Genomic DNA, 17130 nt, shown 5'->3' with positions numbered 1-17130 from the left:
GCTGTATCTATGAAAGGAGGCAAGCTTAGGGTCCTCCTACTCTGCCATCTTCCCTAATTCTCTCTCTTCCCTTTGATTCATTTAACAAACAAGTACCAAGTGCACATACAGAGTGCTACTCAATGTTTATTATACAAATTCAGCAGCAAATAAACTTCTTGCCCTCATGAAGATTATATTCCAGGAGACATCAATTTTAATATCCATTAGAGTTTGATTAAGTGCTTAAAGAAAGATTATTTCAACAGCCTGTTTCTTGGGTGATAACTTCAAGTGCTAAGGCCTTAACTAAAGCCCTCATTGCACCATTTGTGTGATCTTGAGATCACGGAGATATATTCAACTATGGATGAAACATTCACTTTACTGTTTTTCCTCCTATGAGACCGGATGAAATTTATCGCGAGCATGGATTCTGTGATGAATTTTAACATATGAACTTGAACTGAACTGCTTACCACATATCTTACACTTGTAAGGTTTCTCCCCTGTGTGAACTCTCTGATGAGATTTTAGATGTCCAGATTGACTGAAGACCTTACCACACACATCACATTTGTATGGTTTCTCTCCAGTGTGGACTCTCTGATGAACTTTAAGATTTGAGGTCCTAGTGAAGTGCTTACCACATGCCCTACAGGTGTATGGGTTCTCTCCCATATGCACACTCTGGTGCAAATCAAGATCCAAGCTTGTCTTGTAGCCCTTCCCACACTCCTCACATTTGTATGGTTTTTCTCTGGTGTGAACTTTCTGATGAGCCTGCAGGCATGATTTCTGACCAAATCCCTTCCCACACTCTTCACATTTGAATGGTTTTTCTCCACTGTGGACTCGCTGATGTGTCAAAAGAGGGGAGACCCATCTGAAGCTCTTCCCACATTCCTTACAATGATAGGGTTTCTCCTCTGTGTGGAACCTCCGGTGGTAATAAAGATGTGTCCTAGAAAAGAAGCTCTTTCCACATTCCTCACATTGGTGTGGCTTCTGTCCCATGTGGACTTTCTTATGGATGCGAAGACGTGAACGCCAAGTGTAGGACTTCCCACAATCCTCACATCTGTATGGTTTTTCTCCTGTGTGGACTACACAATGACTATTAAGTGCCGATCTACGACGAAAGCTCTTACCACAGATATCACACTTAAATGGCTTCTCCCCAGTGTGGACTCTCTGATGGTCCTGAAGATGACAAGCATTAATGAAGGCCTTCCCGCATCCCTTACACTTATAAAGTTTCTCTCCCGAGTGTAACCTGCGATGATTACTAAGTTCTGATCTACGACTGAAGCCTTTCCCACATTCTTCACATTTGAATGGCTTCCCTATGGTGTGGACTTTCTGATGAGTTTGCAGATGTGAGCTCTGACTGAATTCCTTACCGCATTCATCACACCGATACTGCTTCTCTCCCAGGTGAACTCTCTGGTGAATACGAAGTGCTGAGCTATAAAAGAAGCATTTCCCACACTCATGACATGTATGAGACTTCTCTCCTGAGTTTAACTGTTGAAGATCACAGTTGGAGATATCACTGAAGAATTTTTTACACCCATTTCCCTGGTAAGTTTTCTGGCCTGAGTGAGTTATAGACAGTCCTGCCCCAACCTGGCCAGGTAAATCATGTTGTTTGTAGAATTGAGAACTCTTTATCATGGAGTCTTGACACCGGGCTAAGTCTTTAGCAATCTGTTGCCAGATTTGCCAGCAGGAAAGTTCTTCATGTGGTTCTGCTTTAGCAATAGTCTCCATCTCATGTTGGACTTTGTCTCCTAAAATGACAGAGAATGCAGATGTGGACAAATGAAAGCTTTGTTCAGTGTCTTCAACCATTTAGCAGTTAGCAAAGAGCATGGGACTTTAATGAATCCAGGACATATTCCCTACATCCTTCTAGTGTATATTATGGTCTCTGGTTTAAATGTCTACACAAACCAAGAGGTAGTCCAGTAGGCTCCTATGCACTAATAATCAATGAAACAAATTTAGAATCACTTCAAGCCTCATATGTGATATACAAATTAGAAATCAAAGACAATAACAAAAATGATCATGATACAGGTTAATTTTGCTGTTTCTACTGAATTTCATAAATCAGTGTAAACTCTTAAAAAAAAAAAAAAACAAAACTCCATGCCCAGCATGGCTTGAACTCACCACCCTGAGATCAAGACCTGAGCTGAGATTGAGTCAGACACAACTAACTGAACACACAAGTAAACTCTTAAATAGTAAATTATGGGGCAAGTAAATTATATACACAGTGAAGGCCTTTGTCCTCGACATGTAAGAGACAGTTCTAAGCCCCTGGCATGTCATGCCTCAAAGGAGTGCCGTAGGGTCTTTGATCACATTAGACAGTTTAACAATATGATTCAGGGATGAGGCTGACCACACCAGAAACACCAAGAATATGATTTTAGGTGGGGCTTTCAATCACCTGGTGGTGTGAACCAAGGGACTGAGAAAAACCATATGAAACCATTCAGTCTATACTGGTCAAATGACAGCTCTAATAATTACTCTGGACACAGGATCCAGTGAGTTTCCCTAATTGGTAACACCCTGTGTATAACTGTACACCTTCATTTTGCAAAGTAACACAATAACACATCCCTGAACCAACGGAAAGAAAACAAAGGAAACTCTACATCGGGCACTTCTCTAAACTCCCTCTCAAGTACTTTTTCTCTTGCTTGATTTTAAGGTGTATCCTTCCCTGTAATAAACACCAGCTGTGAGTAAAACAGCATTCATGAGTTCTACCAGTCCTTTTAGAAAATGATTCAATCTGAAGGCAATATTGGGAACCCCTCAAACCTGTAGTTGGTGTTAAATGCCAGGAGGTCCATGTAAACTTTCCCTCTAAATTTTGTAGTTGCTTAAACCATTTGCAATCCTATGTATCAAGCACTCAGAACTGATTATAGCTCTATATTCTAAGTATTCCTGCAAATTCTACACAATGTGTGTAATTCATCTTATCCTCCTGTGTTAATACACACAGAAACTTAATTAAGATATCTGAAATTAACATTTTATTCATTTATTTCCAGAGAGAGAAAGCAAGAGCACAAGCAGGGGGAACTGCAAGCAGAGGGAGAAGCAGGCTCTCTGCTGAGCAAGGAACCCAATGTGGGACTCGATCCCAGGATGCTGGGATCATGACCCGAGCTGAAATTAAAAAGGGAGAGGAAACTGTAGTTTTGCTGTGAAGTCAGAATACCACCCACAAGGAGGGCGGTGTTCCTGATAAAAGAATCAAAGGTGGCAAGAACCAGGAGGGGTGAAAAGACTACATGAAGTTTATGAACTCGTTTCTTCTGAGGCTTCTGGAGTCTCTCATTCAAAACAGAGTGTGAGAAATCTTTGAATGCAGATAAATTAGGCTTTCACCACAGTCTTTCTAATTCAAAACTGCAGCCTTTTAGTCAGCTGAAAAATAAATATTAAATCATGCAATAAGCATTTAGGAAAAAGGGACAGTAACTATCTGACCATCATTACTCACAGGAGTGGAGTGACTCCATGAATTGTCTTAAAAAGTCATCCATATAAATCTACATACACATGAATATTTTTTATTTTTTAGATTTTGTTTATTTATTTGACAGAGAGAGTGAGCGAGAGAGATAGAGAGCAAACACAAGTAGGGGGAATGGCAGGCCAGGGAGAAGCAGGCTCCCCACTGAGCAAGGGGTCTGATGTGGGACTCGATCCCAGGATCCTGGGATCATGACCTGAGCAAATGGCAGCCACTTAACCAACTGAGCCACCCAGGCTCCCCGATATTTCTTTTGGATACACTGAAAGAAGTATTTCCTAGTAGGGCTTGTGTTCTAAAAGGTCTGAAAACAGTTCAGGAACTCAGCAAGTCATTCATTAAACTATTTGTTCAAATGTAAAGAAGTTCTAAGGGTAAAAACCTGGAAAATTACCAATAGGTGAGTGTGTACCTCTTGGTAGATACTAGTTTATGGTTGTATTTAATAAACTATTCCTTTAAAATAGTTTTCTTTGGGGCACCTGGTGGCTCAGTCAATTAAGCTTCTGCCTTTGGGTCAGGTCAATCCTGGGATCAAGTCCTGCATCAGGCTCCCTGCTCAGTGGGGATCCTGCTTCTCCCTCTTCCTCTGTGCCTCTGCCTGCTTTTGCACACATACACACTCTCTCTCAAATAAATAAATAAAAATCTTAAAAAAAAATAGCAGGGGACTTTAACACCTCACTTACATCAATGGACACATCATCTAAACAGAAAATAAACAAGGAAACAATGGCTTTGAATGACTCACTGGGACAGATGGATTTAACAGACATACTAAGGTAAAAAAAAAAACAAAAACAGATATACTAAGAACAGTCCATCCTAAAACAGCAGAATACACATTCTTTCAAGTGTACATGGAACACTGTCCAGAACAGATCACATTTAGGCCACAAAACAAGCATCAACAAATTTAAAAAGATCAAAGTCATACAATGCATCTTTTCTGAGCACAATGATACGAAACTAGAGGTCAACCACAAGAAAAAAATCTGGAAAGACCACAAATACATGCATGTTAAATAACATGCTAGTACATAATTAATGGACCAATCAAGAAATACAAGAAGAAATAAAAAATACATGGAAATAAATAAAAACACAACAGTCCAAAACCTTTGGGATGCAGAAAAAGTGGTTCATTTTTTAGAAGATTTTATTTATTTATTTATTTGAGAGAGAGAGAGAGAGAGCGCAAGCACAAGCAGGGGGGAGGGGCAGAAGGAAAGGAAGAAGCAGGCTCCCCACTTAGCAGGGAGCCCCATGTGGGACAATCCCAGGTTGCTGGAATGACCGTCTGAGCCAAAGGCACATGCTTAACTGACTGAGCCACCCATATGCCCAGAAAAAGCAGTTCTAAGAGGGAAGTTTAATAGCACTACAGGCTGAGCTCAAGAAGCAAGAAAAATCTCAAACAATCTATCTTCATACCTAAAGGACCTAGAAAAGGAACAACAAACAAAACCTAAAACCAACAGAAGAAAGTAAGTGATAAAGATTAGAGCAGAAATAAATGATACAGAAACAACAGATTAATTAAGTCAAGAACTGATTCTTTGGGAAAAAATCCTTAAAACTAATTAAGCTCTAGCTAGGCTTACGAGGAGAAAAAGAGAAAGGACTCAAGTGAATACAATCACGAATGACAGAAGAGAAATAACCAACCACAGAAATACAAATAATTACAAGAGAATATTATGAAAAACTACAAGCCGACAAATTGGACAGTTTAGAAGAAATGGGTAAATCTCTAGGAACATATAACCTACCCAAACTGAAAAAGGAAGAAATAGAACATTCGAATAGACCAATTATCAGCAAAGAAATTAAATCAGTGACCTAAAAAGTCCCAACAAATGAAAGTCCAGCACCAAATGGCTTCACAGGTGAATTCTGCCAAACCAAACTATCCCAAAAAATAGAAAAGGGAAGAAAATTTCCAAATTCATTCTATGAGGACAGTATTACCCTGACACCAAAACCAGATAAACACACCACCAAAAAAAAAAAGAGAGAGATAGAGCGAGCGAGAGAGAGAGAACTACTACAGGTCAGTATCTTTGATGAACACAAATGCAAAAATCCTAAACAAAATACTAGCAAATCTGACAACACATTAAATAAATCATTCACCACAATCAAGCGGGATTTATTCCGGGGTTGCCAGGGTGGTTCAATATTTGCAAATCATTCAACGTGGTACATCACATCAATAAGAGAAAGGATAAGAACCATATCGTCGTTTGAATAGGTGTGGAAAAAGCATTTGACAAAGTACAACATCCACTCATGGTAAAAACCCTCAACAAAGCAGGTTTAAAGGCAACATAAAGGCCATATACAAAAAACCCACAGGGAACATCATCCACAAAGGGAAAAACCTGAGAGGTTTTTCTCTACGGTCAGAATAAGACAGGAGGGGCACCTGGGTGGCTCAGTGAATTAAAGCCTCTGCCTTTGGCTCAGGTCATGATCCCAGGGTCCTGGGATCGAGCCCCGAGTCGGGCTCTCTGCTCAGCAGGGAGCCTGCTTCCCCCCCCCTCTCTCTGCCTGCCTCTCTGCCTACTTGTGATCTCTCTCTCTGTCAAATAAATAAATAAAATCTTAAAAAAAAAAAAAAAGAATAAGACAGGAATATCCACTCCCACCACTGTGATTTAACATAGTACTGGAAGTCCTAGCTTCAGGAAGTAACAAAAAGAAATAAAAGGCATCTAAATTCGTAAGGAAGAAGTAAAAGGTTTGCCATTTCCAGATGACATGATACTATAATAGAAAACCTGAACGTCTCCACCAAAAAACTGCTAGAACAGGTATTAATTAAATTTACTGAATTAAATTAATTCAGGAAAGTCATAGGATACAAAATCAATGTACAGAAATGTGTTGCGTTTTTACACACCAATAATGAAGCTGCAGAATTAGAAATGAAGGAATCAATCCCATTTACAATTGCACCAAAAAAAATGAGATACCTAGGAATAAAGCTAACCGAAGAGGTGAAAGACCTGTGCTCTGAAAACTATAAAACACTGATAAAAGAAACTGAAGATGACGCAAAGAAATGGAAAGACATTCCATGCTCACAGACTGGAAGAACAAATATTGTTAAAGGTCTATACTGCCCAAAGCAATCTACACATTTAATGCAATCCCTTTCAAAATACCTGTCAGAATGGCTAAAATCAAAAACACAAGAAACAAGTGCCGGCGAGGATATGGAGAAAAAGGAACCCTATCGCACTGTTGGTAGGAACGCAAACTGGTGCAGTCACGGTGGAAAATAGTATGGAGGTTCCTGAAAAAGTTAAAAATACAACTATACTACCACCCAGCAACTGCAGTATTGGGTATTTACCCACAGAATAGTAAAACACTGATTCAAAGGGATACAGGCATCCCTGGAAGCAGCCCAAGTGTCCATCGATCGAGGAACAGATAAAGAAGATGTGGTGCATAGATATATACAATGGAATATTCTGCCACCGAAAGAATGAAATCTTGCCATTTGCAATGACATGAATGGATTTAGAGAGTATAATGCTAAGTAAAATAAGTCAGAGAAAGACAAGTACCATATGATTTCACTCATACATAGAACTGAAGAAAGAAGACAAATGAGCAAAGGGGAAAAAAAAAACAAAGAGAGACAAACCAAGAAACTACAGAGAAATTATGGTGACCAGAGGGGAGGTGGAGGGGGGTGAAATGGGTGATGGGGACTAAGGAGGGCCCTTGTGATGAGCACTGAGTGATGTACGGAAGTGCTGAATCACTATATTGTACACCTGAAACTGATGTAACACTAATTGGAATTAAAACGTTAAAAAAAAAAGTTTTTCTTCCCAGAAACGACTACAAAAGGAAAGCCACAGGGAAAGGATGTTCCCTGGTGTGGTCACAACCACAGTGCTTGGAGGGGTCCTTGGGAGCTGGGTCAAGTGCCCACACAGAAACACATAATCACACTCCAAGTCATCTAAATAAGTAGAAATTATTTAGGCAGCCATTTGAAGACAAGTAATATTCCTCAAGATCTTCAATTTACTCTGGTTTTTGGTCACTTATTAGCTGTTGCCATAAGTCATGGAGTGGTGAAAAGGAAGATTATGCTCTGCTTTCTTACAAGGCTTCTGGGCTGTTTCTTTGAAAACAGGGTGGGAAAACTTGGCACATAGATAACCTGGTCTCTTTTGCATCCATTTTCAAGGTGCAAACTAAAGATTTTTAGTGAGCTGTGAAATAAATTTAGAAGCCTGTAATAACAGAGACCTGTACCCTTGGGGCTAACAATACATTATATGTTAATAAAAAAATAAAAAGTTATAAAAAAAATAAAAATAAAAGCCTATAATAAGCATTCAGAAAAATAAACTGTTCTGCATCACCAACGGCAAGAAATACAGTTAAATTCTCCTACCCATGAATTCATTCGCAAAGTCAATAAATATTTATAGGTATCTGCCGCATCCGTCTGCTGGCCTAGGCACCGAGGACACATCAATAATCAAAACAATTAAAATTCTCCTCCTGCAGATTATACCCACTGGGGAGAGAGAAGTGAGAGGTAAACAAAAACATATGAGACACAACAGAAGGCAAGAGGAGTGACGATAGCATTGTATTTTACACAGAATGGTCAGAAGGCCTGCGTCATGCATGGTATTAAAACCCAGCAGAGACCTGAACGAGGGAGAGAAGAACCAGTAGGATTTTTGGTGTAAGAATATTCCTGGCAGAATGAAGAAGTAAAGGAGCCCGAGGGAGAAGCTTCTGTAACAGACTTAATAATGGTTCCTGGAAGATGTCCACGTCCAACCCCCAGAACCTGTGAACATGTTATGTTATGTTAACTGGGTTGCAGAGGCAATGAAAGGTGCTCATCAGCTGATCAGAAAACCAGGAAGAGCATTCTGGATTATCTGGAAGGAAGCAATGTCATCATAAGGGTCTGGAAAAGTAGGACACAGGAGGGAATGCAGCCTCGTGGACACCTTGGTATTATCCCAGTGAGATGTCTCAGAGTTCATACCTGAAGGACAAAAATACAATGAAAGATTATTGTTTTGTCAGCTATATTCACAGCAATTTGATAAGGCGGCAACAGGCAATGTATAGTATCCTTGGCAGGTCTGAGTAACAGCAGGGAGAACAACATGGGTGGAAAAATGGAGCGAGAGGGGCGCCTGGCTGGCTCCATCAGGAGAGCATGCGACTCTTGATCTTGAGGTTGTAAGTTCAAGCCCCACGGTGGGTGTAGAGATTACTTAAAAATTTTAAAAACCTTGAAAAAAAAAATGGATCAAGAGAGAGAGGACAGAAGATGTATACAAACAAGAGGAACTGGGGATGCAGAGCAGACTCTGCATCCAGGGAGAAAAAAGAAGCCATAATGGATTTTTTTTTTTTAAGATTTTGTTTATTTATTTGAGAGAGAGAGAGACAGAGCACAAGTGCTGGCGATGGGGGTGGGCAGAGGGAGAGGGAGAAGCAGACTCCCGGCTGAGCAGGGAGCCCAACATGGGGCTCAATCCCAGGACACTGAGACCATGACCTGAGATGCAGACGCTTAACCGACGGAGCCACCCAGGCGCCCAGCCATAATGGATTTTGACCAGAGGAATGGCAATGTCAATTACATTACCTAAGGATCCCTTTGGCTACTCTGTGGAAAACAGATGTAGGATGGGAAGGGTGGGAGCAGGACAACCCATACAGAGGCTGTTGTAATAATCCAGGAAAGAGGTTTGGCAATTTAGAACAGGGTGATCGAAATAAGCACGGAGAAATGTCAAACACTCTGGAGAGTTGCCTCCAAGACTCATGGTTACCTGGTTCTTACCTGAAATGCCTTTTCTTTGGGTTGCTAACTTCATCATCCAAAACTTTTCTTCTCTTACCAAGTGGACTCCATCTCGTTTGAATGGTTGATGCCCTGGGAGTGCACAAAGTCATATGCTTAAAGTCAACACGTTCTAGATAAGATTCACTGGAAAATGGGGTTCCTACTTCATATTCTTCAAACAACCAGAAGCAATGTTTTTCATTTGTTTTCATGACCCGTTGGAAGAAATATCATTTGCCAAGTCTCCTATACGTATATAGAATCAGTTAGGAAGGACTTGCTCTTCTTTGATTTTTTTGGAAGAGTGTGAGGATTGCTATTATCTAATTTGTTTATTTCATTAAAAGCTGCTAAAAGGACTCATTGTACTAGTTTTATAACTCATGATAGGATCAGAAATAGGTAAGGTAGAGCTGTATACTATCCATTTACATTTCTTCAACAAAACAAAGATCCACCTGTTGGTAAAAAAAAAACAATGCTCTCTGCAAGTCCCACATATATTAGGGAAGTCAGATCCCCAAGCTCAGAGAACCAGTTCAAGGGCCCCAAAACCTTGAAAACCCAAGGATATGAAGCCATTCTTGGAACTAACATTCAGTTACAGAGGGCTCATGTCCTCACCCACAGAGACCAGGTTCCCGAAGTTCTCCAGCATCACATCTCGGTACAGCTTCCTCTGGGAGGAGTCCAGCAGCCCCAGCTCCTCCTCGGTGAAGATCACTGCCACATCCTTGAACGTCACCGCCTCCTACAACACCAAACACGTGTGGTCTCAATCTTAAAACCGACCTTCACTGAGAGGGACAGCACTGAGAGATAGATCTTCTTATATATAAGAAGGCAACCAAGATGTCCCTTAGGTGGTAAGTGGATAAACTGCATATCCAGACCAGAGTATAATTTAAGAATTAAAAAAAAAAAATAAGAGCTATCAAGCCATGATAAGACATGGAGTTACCTTAAATTCATATGACTAAGTTAAAGAAGTCAATCTGAAAGGCTACATACTGTATGAATCCAACCATATGACGTTCTGGAAAAGGTAAAACCATGGAGACTACAAACTGTGGAGTTTGAGAAAAGATCAGTAGTTGGCAAGGGTTCGGGGAAGGGAAGGATAAGCAGGTGGAACACTGAGGGTTTTTAAGGCCATGGAAGTACTACGTAGGATACTATAATGGTGGGGCCACATCATTACAAATTTGTCCAAACCAACGGAAAACAACAACATCAAGAGTGAATCCTAAAGTAATCTATGGACTCTGTGATAATGACGTGCGGAGAGAGGGTCACCCACTGTTAACAAGTGTACTCCTCTGATGGTGGATGTTGACAATGGGAGAGTTTGTGGGTGTGTGGGGAAAGGGTGGGAAATCTCTGTACTTTCTGGATTTGACTGTGAGTGTTAAACTGCCCTAAAAAATAGTCTATGTGTATGCACATACACACAAACCTGAGGTTATACATTACTTTGAAAAAACTAATACATGATGGAATAAAAGCAGATCAGTTAAGTGACATGCAGGGTAGGACTCGGACATAAGACAGACAGAATCCCACTCTTCCTGTGTGAAAATTTCCGAGATTTGCATAAAGCGGCAGTTAGAGCCTACTGCGCTGTGCCATTATTTGAATATTCTTTTTTTAAGAGAGATTTTGTTTTATTTTTTTAAGTTTTTTATTTTTTATTAACATATAATGTATCATTAGCCCCTGGGTTCAGGTCTGTGAACCGCCAGGTTTATACTTCACAGCACTCACCATAGCACACACCCTCCCCAATGTCCATAAACCCACCACCCTCTCCCTAGCCCCCTCCCCCTGGCAACCCTCAGTTTGTTTTGTGAGATTAAGAGTCTATGTGCCGGGGTGCCTGGGTGGCTCAGTGGGTTAAAGCCTCTGCCTTCAGCTCAGGTCATGATCCCGGGGTCCTGGGATCGAGCCCCGCATTGGGCTCTCTGCACGGCGGGGAGCCTGCTTCTTCTTCTCTCTCTGCCTGCCTCTCTGCCTGCTTGTGATCTCTGTCAAGTAAATAAATAAAATCTTAAAAAAAAAAAAAAGAGTCTATGTGCCATATTTGAGTATTCTATCTACAAAACTCTAACGTTGCATGTGTCAAATATATTTTTTCATTATTGAGCTCCTGGTACATTGAGGAGAAAGAATAGGTAGCTTATTCGGAGAAGTGATTTTTTTGCAGAAAAAGACTGCAGGTAGGAAAATTACCACCTCAGTATTGCTTCAAACAAACTCCTAAGCCACCTTAATGTGTAGGAGCAGCAGGTAGTTTAAAAATTAAAAATCATATCAATTTAATAGGAATGTGATATAATCACAAATAACGAATGTTCTATAATGTTAAATGAAGAAGCACAAGTCAATATTAGATGTATATCACGAATATTAATAAATGTGAATATACATGAGAAAGAGTACGAGAAAATAAAAATAGTTGATGTGTCAGTGGTGAAGCAAGCAGGGAACTGGTCATTCCTATTAATTAGTCCACATTTAGTTTTACTTTTTTATATATATTTATTTTTATTTTTTTATTATGTTCAATTAGCCAACACATAATACATCATTAGTTTTTGATGTAGTGCTCAATGATTCATTAGGTATATTTAACACCCAGTGCTCACCACGCACATTTATTTTAAAAATACAATGAATAATGATAAAATAAGGCAAATGCTAAAAACAAATGCAGAGTAAACAGGTCATTTAGCCTGGCATTCTCCCTGAGTCACCCCAAGAAATGAAAAAATATGTTTTTGGTTTTTTGTTGTTTTGTTTTGTTTTGAGAGAGAGAGAGCTATAGGGAGGAGCAGAGAGGGAAAGAGAGAATCCTAAGGAGGCTCCTGACTGAGCACATGTCCAAGGCAGGGCTCAATCTCAGAACCCTGAGATCATGACCTGAGCTGAAATCAAAGAGTCAAACACTTAGCCAACCAAGCCACTCAGGTCCCTCAACATGTAACATTTTGAGTAGTGAAATGGAATTTTAACAGCAAGAAAGGCAAGCCGTATGCACCTTGAATGTGGTCATTTTTTCTTCCTACTTCTGGAGAGGTACAGATTCCCAGAAGACGGAGTCCTGGCAAGGCAGACCTGTGCCTGGTTGTGTCTGGAAAGGCAGAAAAGGACATGAACGGGTGCCCAAGGATGATGCTCGCCTACATGAATGCTTATTGTGAATTAGCCAAGGAGCCCCTTCCTTCTGGTGGCTGCTGTTGTCCACAGTGCGAGGAGCCGATCATGGCCTGGCTACTTCATTCCTACACAACACACACACTGTTGCTGTGTGTTGCCTTGTGCTATCTTGTGGCTCCCAAGGTAGCAATTCAGATGCTGATATGATAGAAACTGAGACAACATAATAAGTCGAGCAAGAATTATCTCTCTGGGGCGACAATATCTGGGTTCAAATCCTACCTCCGCCTCTCACTAATTATATCATCTTGGGCAAATTAGTAACATCTCTTTTCCTCAATTTTGCCATCTGTACAACTGGGACAATAATATTTCCAACTCGTGGAACTGTTGAGAGCTGGACAACACTTTGAATACACTCAGGGTTTCTCATTTTTGTAACTCTGGTTAAAAAAAAAAAATGACACTCTGCCGTATGAAATTGCTCTTATACATGTGATTTCTACCAAAAGACATCGCCTGCGATGTTAGAGGTACCTGACTGAACCTCTAACAAACCAGTCAACTCTGCCTCATTGTCCTTCCTCATACTGTGTTACCTTAGCAGTAATTTTTAAACTGTTGTGGACAGCCATTTTCCCCAACAATAATGACACTGGTTTCTAGCATCTATTAAGAAACACAAGATTCTGGGGGCGGGGTGGATGGGGACAGTATGATGAAGCCAATCTGGAAAACAGTTTTGGCAGTCTGTCAAAAAGTTAAACCAGAAGCTACCAGTCAGCCAAGCAATTCTACTTCTTGGTATCTATCCAAGAGAAATGAAAACCTATCTCCAAACAAAAACAAGTACTTAATGTATTTATAAAACTGTTATTTATAAGAACCCCAGACTGGAAACTAAGATGTCCATCCATGGGTGAATGGACAAAGTGTGGTATGTCCACACTGAAATACTAATGGGCAATAAAAAGGAATAAAATTATTATGTATACAACAAGGATGAACCTTGAAAATAACAGAAGTGAACGAAGCCAGTCACAAAGGACCACATCTTGTATGATCCCATTTAAATAAAGGGTTCATAATATAGAGATAGAAAAGAAGTTAGTGATTGTCTGGGGCCGTTGAGAACATGGATTAACTATAAATGGTAACAAGGGGTCTTACTGTAAGAATGGAAATGTTCTAAAATTGAATTATGGTGACAGCTGCACCACTCAATGTTACAAAAATCACTCAATTGTACACATGCAAAGGGAAAATTTTGAAATGTAAAACAGAGCATCGTCTGATAAGCAACATCTCATTTACATTAACAAACCTGGACTCAGAGTCTGTATAGAATTTATATTTGAAGGAATGAAAAAAGAAGCAGGAGGAAAGGAGATGGTGGTCTATACAACAGAAAGCCTGCTAGTAAAACATGTCTGCCCACATGAAACTTTAATCACAAAAAGAAACAGTGACTTCGGTAGTAAAATGGCACAGAGCTCTCCTTCACTAAGTGAACAAAACTGGCATCACCAATATAAAAACCAAAATACGTCCTTCAGCTCCTGTTATGCTGACTAAAAAGGCCACCTTCACCAGCTGTGTGGAATTGATGCCAACAACGCATAATCCGCAAACTGTGAAGTCCATTACATAAAATTCAGAAGATGGACTTTCTCTGATATTTCTTGCCTCCACATCATGAACAAAAACATCACAAACAAAATAATGAAGGAGGAGGAATCATTCTGGATTCAAGGACACAACAGAAAACATGACAGCAAAGGCAGCCCACAAAACTGGCTTTAATCAGGGGGAAAGAGATATAAGAATTTTAAATGAAAAACAGAACGCATTTAAGTATGGACTGAGGGTCAGATAATAGCAGATTAACAATGTAATTTTCTGACTTTGATCTAGATACTGTGATTATAGAAGAGATTATCCTGATTCCTAGAAAGTAAACACTGTTTAAAGGAAAAACACAGGACTAAAATGGCATCACTTAGGCCAAGTCACCCACCAGGGCTTAATGCCTAACCTAATTGCAATTTCAACCTCCCCCCAGAAACACGGTCTTAACCAGTCACTCGGGAATTTCCTGATAAGCACCTATGAAGTTAATCTAACACCCAGGCCTTCTCCATGCCTTCAAGATGAGGTAATCTGCGTAAGATCCCTTGCTTTTTCCTCCAAGGGAAAGTGACCTTGCCTAAAACAATCCTTTCTTTCCTCTTGCCAGTAACTTCCTTGCCCCATCCTCCTTCCTACAAAAACCTTCTGTTTTGTACAACTCCTGGGAGCTGCCTTCTACTTGCTTTATGGGATGTTGCCCAGTTTATGAATCATTTAATAAAGTCAATTAAGTCTTGAAATTTACTCAGCTGAATTTTTGTTAACAATGCAAACATTTAGGGAAAAAGAGGTATTGTCTACAGTATAATCTCAAATTCTTTGGAAAAAAAAAGATGTGTGAAAGAAAAAAAAATGCAAGAACAGTTGATAGCTGGCAGCAGCGAGGCCTTGGTGTTTTCAACTCATAAAAATTGCAAGAATATCAGCAATTTTCAGACATAACTACTTATTGACAACAGTGCAACAAGAAATGCAGTCTTTTTTGAGATAAAGGCCAAGGAAAGAAAGGAGGCTCTGAAATACCATAATTATGTCTTTGTCCCTGAGAAATCAGGAGATATTCTGTCCCCACCCCGCCCCTCCTCCTTTCCAGCTGGAAATGGTTTGGGAGGGTTAACCTTCAAAATAAAACTGCCAGTTGTTTTACTGGAACAGCAGAGAACTGCAAACCAGAACAAGCAAGATATGGCAAAACCACAGGCAAGTCCACAGAACAAAGGAGAGGAACCCTCCTTTACAGGGGAAAGGGAAAAATTGGGAATGCTGTCCTAAACAAAAAAGTCCAATGGAGTAAACTGCGGCTTGGAAGTATAGTGGCTCTTCATTGGCTGAGTTTTGACAATTTCTCATTGGCTGGGCTGACGCAGGGGCAGGAAAGCCGTTCTTCCTCCCTCTGGGATAGTAACTAATAGCTAAAATAGTATCAGGTGGTTTCTTCCAAGTGGGTCCGCAACTGACAAGAGTTAGGGTAGGGTAGGAGGGCTTTCCCCTGCCAGCCTCTGACTCCACTGTAAAGCTGGTTTCCTTTTATTAATTTTCACAGGAATAACCTCAGAAGGGATTCGGGACGATCAAGCTTCCTAGAGGGATCAAAAAGAAGTGCCAGGACTCCTTGCAGCCACGATATTGGTGGCTGTCTGGTTACTAAGCACTTAACAAAATTCAAGAGTCTAATATAATACCAAGAGACCACTATTCACCACGGGGCAGGAACTGTTCTTAAGACTTTTATTCATACCATCTCGTTTGATTCTCAAACCACTGGATTATAGGAAGGTAGGAATGTCATCCCAATTTTACAAAAACAGTAACAACAAACGCACACAGACCTCCCCCCCACACACACATACCCCCACTAGAGCCAGGGAAATTTAAGTAAATGGCCCAATGTTCAACCGCGCGAAAAGGGCAGAGCGAGGGAAAGGTGCGCGGCCTGGGGAGCCAGGACTGCAGGCGGAGAGCCCGGGAGACCCTCCACCACGCCATATGGTGCTCAGCCGCCCCAAAAGCCAAGAGGGTTCCTGGAGGGATCGCCACTTCAGCCCTCAGGCCCCCTCTCTCGCGAGGAGCTCTTAACCCAAAACAATGACCAGTGGTACTGGGACCCAGGGAAGTTCAGGAGGGTTCCGAATCCAGAACCCACTCACCACAGCCACAGGAAAGCCCGCAGCGGAACCCGCGACAACCCGGCCACCTGAGCGGAAGTGCCTGAGACCGCCCCGCCCCCAGGCTGCGCCGGAGCTCTACTACCCAGAATTCCTCTTTCCCGGCCGCCTTGCGGAAGTAGCCGAGTCTCCACCTAACTGACGGACTACATTTCCCAGAAAGCCGGAGAACACTGGCCCCATTCCCATCCTCCTTGGCCGGAAGTGCTTGCGATTTTGGGGAGATGGGGTACTATCGTTTCCACAATGGTAATGGGGCTAAGTTCGTGTTTTCCAGTTCTTGGGCGATAACGTGCATTCCCACACTGAGGCTAGAGTTAACCTTTCAGGAGTCCGGCATCAGAAAATATTGTTATTTAAACTGCTATTAGTTTTGTCTCTACAGTAATAGTCAACCTAGCTCATATATGATTGGAAGTTTTGTTCAAACTGCAGTGATGAACTTAAGATCCTCAGAAGAATGCACATCTGGGTGCCTGGGTAGCTTAGTCCTTGGGCGTCGGCTCAGGTCATGATCCCAGGGTCCTTGGGTAGAGCCCCCCATCTGGTTCTCTGCTCAGCAGGAAGCTGGCTTCTCCCTCTCGCACTCACCCTGCTTGTGTCCATTCTCTTGCTGTGTCTCTCTCTGTCAAATAAATAAATAAAATCTTTAAAAAAAAAAAGCTGTACATTTGGAAACCTACACAGCAGAACTGCGGATAAAAACTTTAATTTAAAACTATTACAAAATTCATGGACCCAGGAGAGGTATGGTAATTTGGCTGATGCTTTATTACCTCTCCCATGTG

At 41.1% G+C, this 17130-nt stretch overlaps 1 protein-coding gene across 1 annotated transcript; it reads right to left on the bottom strand.

Moving 5' to 3' along the window:
• Positions 1-95: 95 nt before the first annotated feature.
• LOC308358908 (uncharacterized protein) lies at positions 96-16405 on the bottom strand. Its single transcript, XM_080829421.1, has 5 exons — positions 16325-16405; positions 12430-12522; positions 10017-10143; positions 9390-9482; positions 96-1772 (listed from the first exon to the last, which is right to left on the bottom strand). The coding sequence occupies exons 2-5, from the start codon at positions 12442-12444 to the stop codon at positions 379-381; spliced, it is 1629 nt and encodes a 542-aa protein (XP_080685547.1). The 5' UTR covers positions 12445-12522; positions 16325-16405; the 3' UTR covers positions 96-378.
• Between the last annotated feature and the right edge of the window lie 725 nt (positions 16406-17130).

This window comes from Martes martes, assembly GCF_963455335.1.
Source record: "Martes martes genome assembly, chromosome: 17".
NCBI classification, from domain to species: Eukaryota; Metazoa; Chordata; class Mammalia; order Carnivora; family Mustelidae; genus Martes; species Martes martes.
This window is presented reverse-complemented; position numbering and strand designations above follow the sequence as displayed.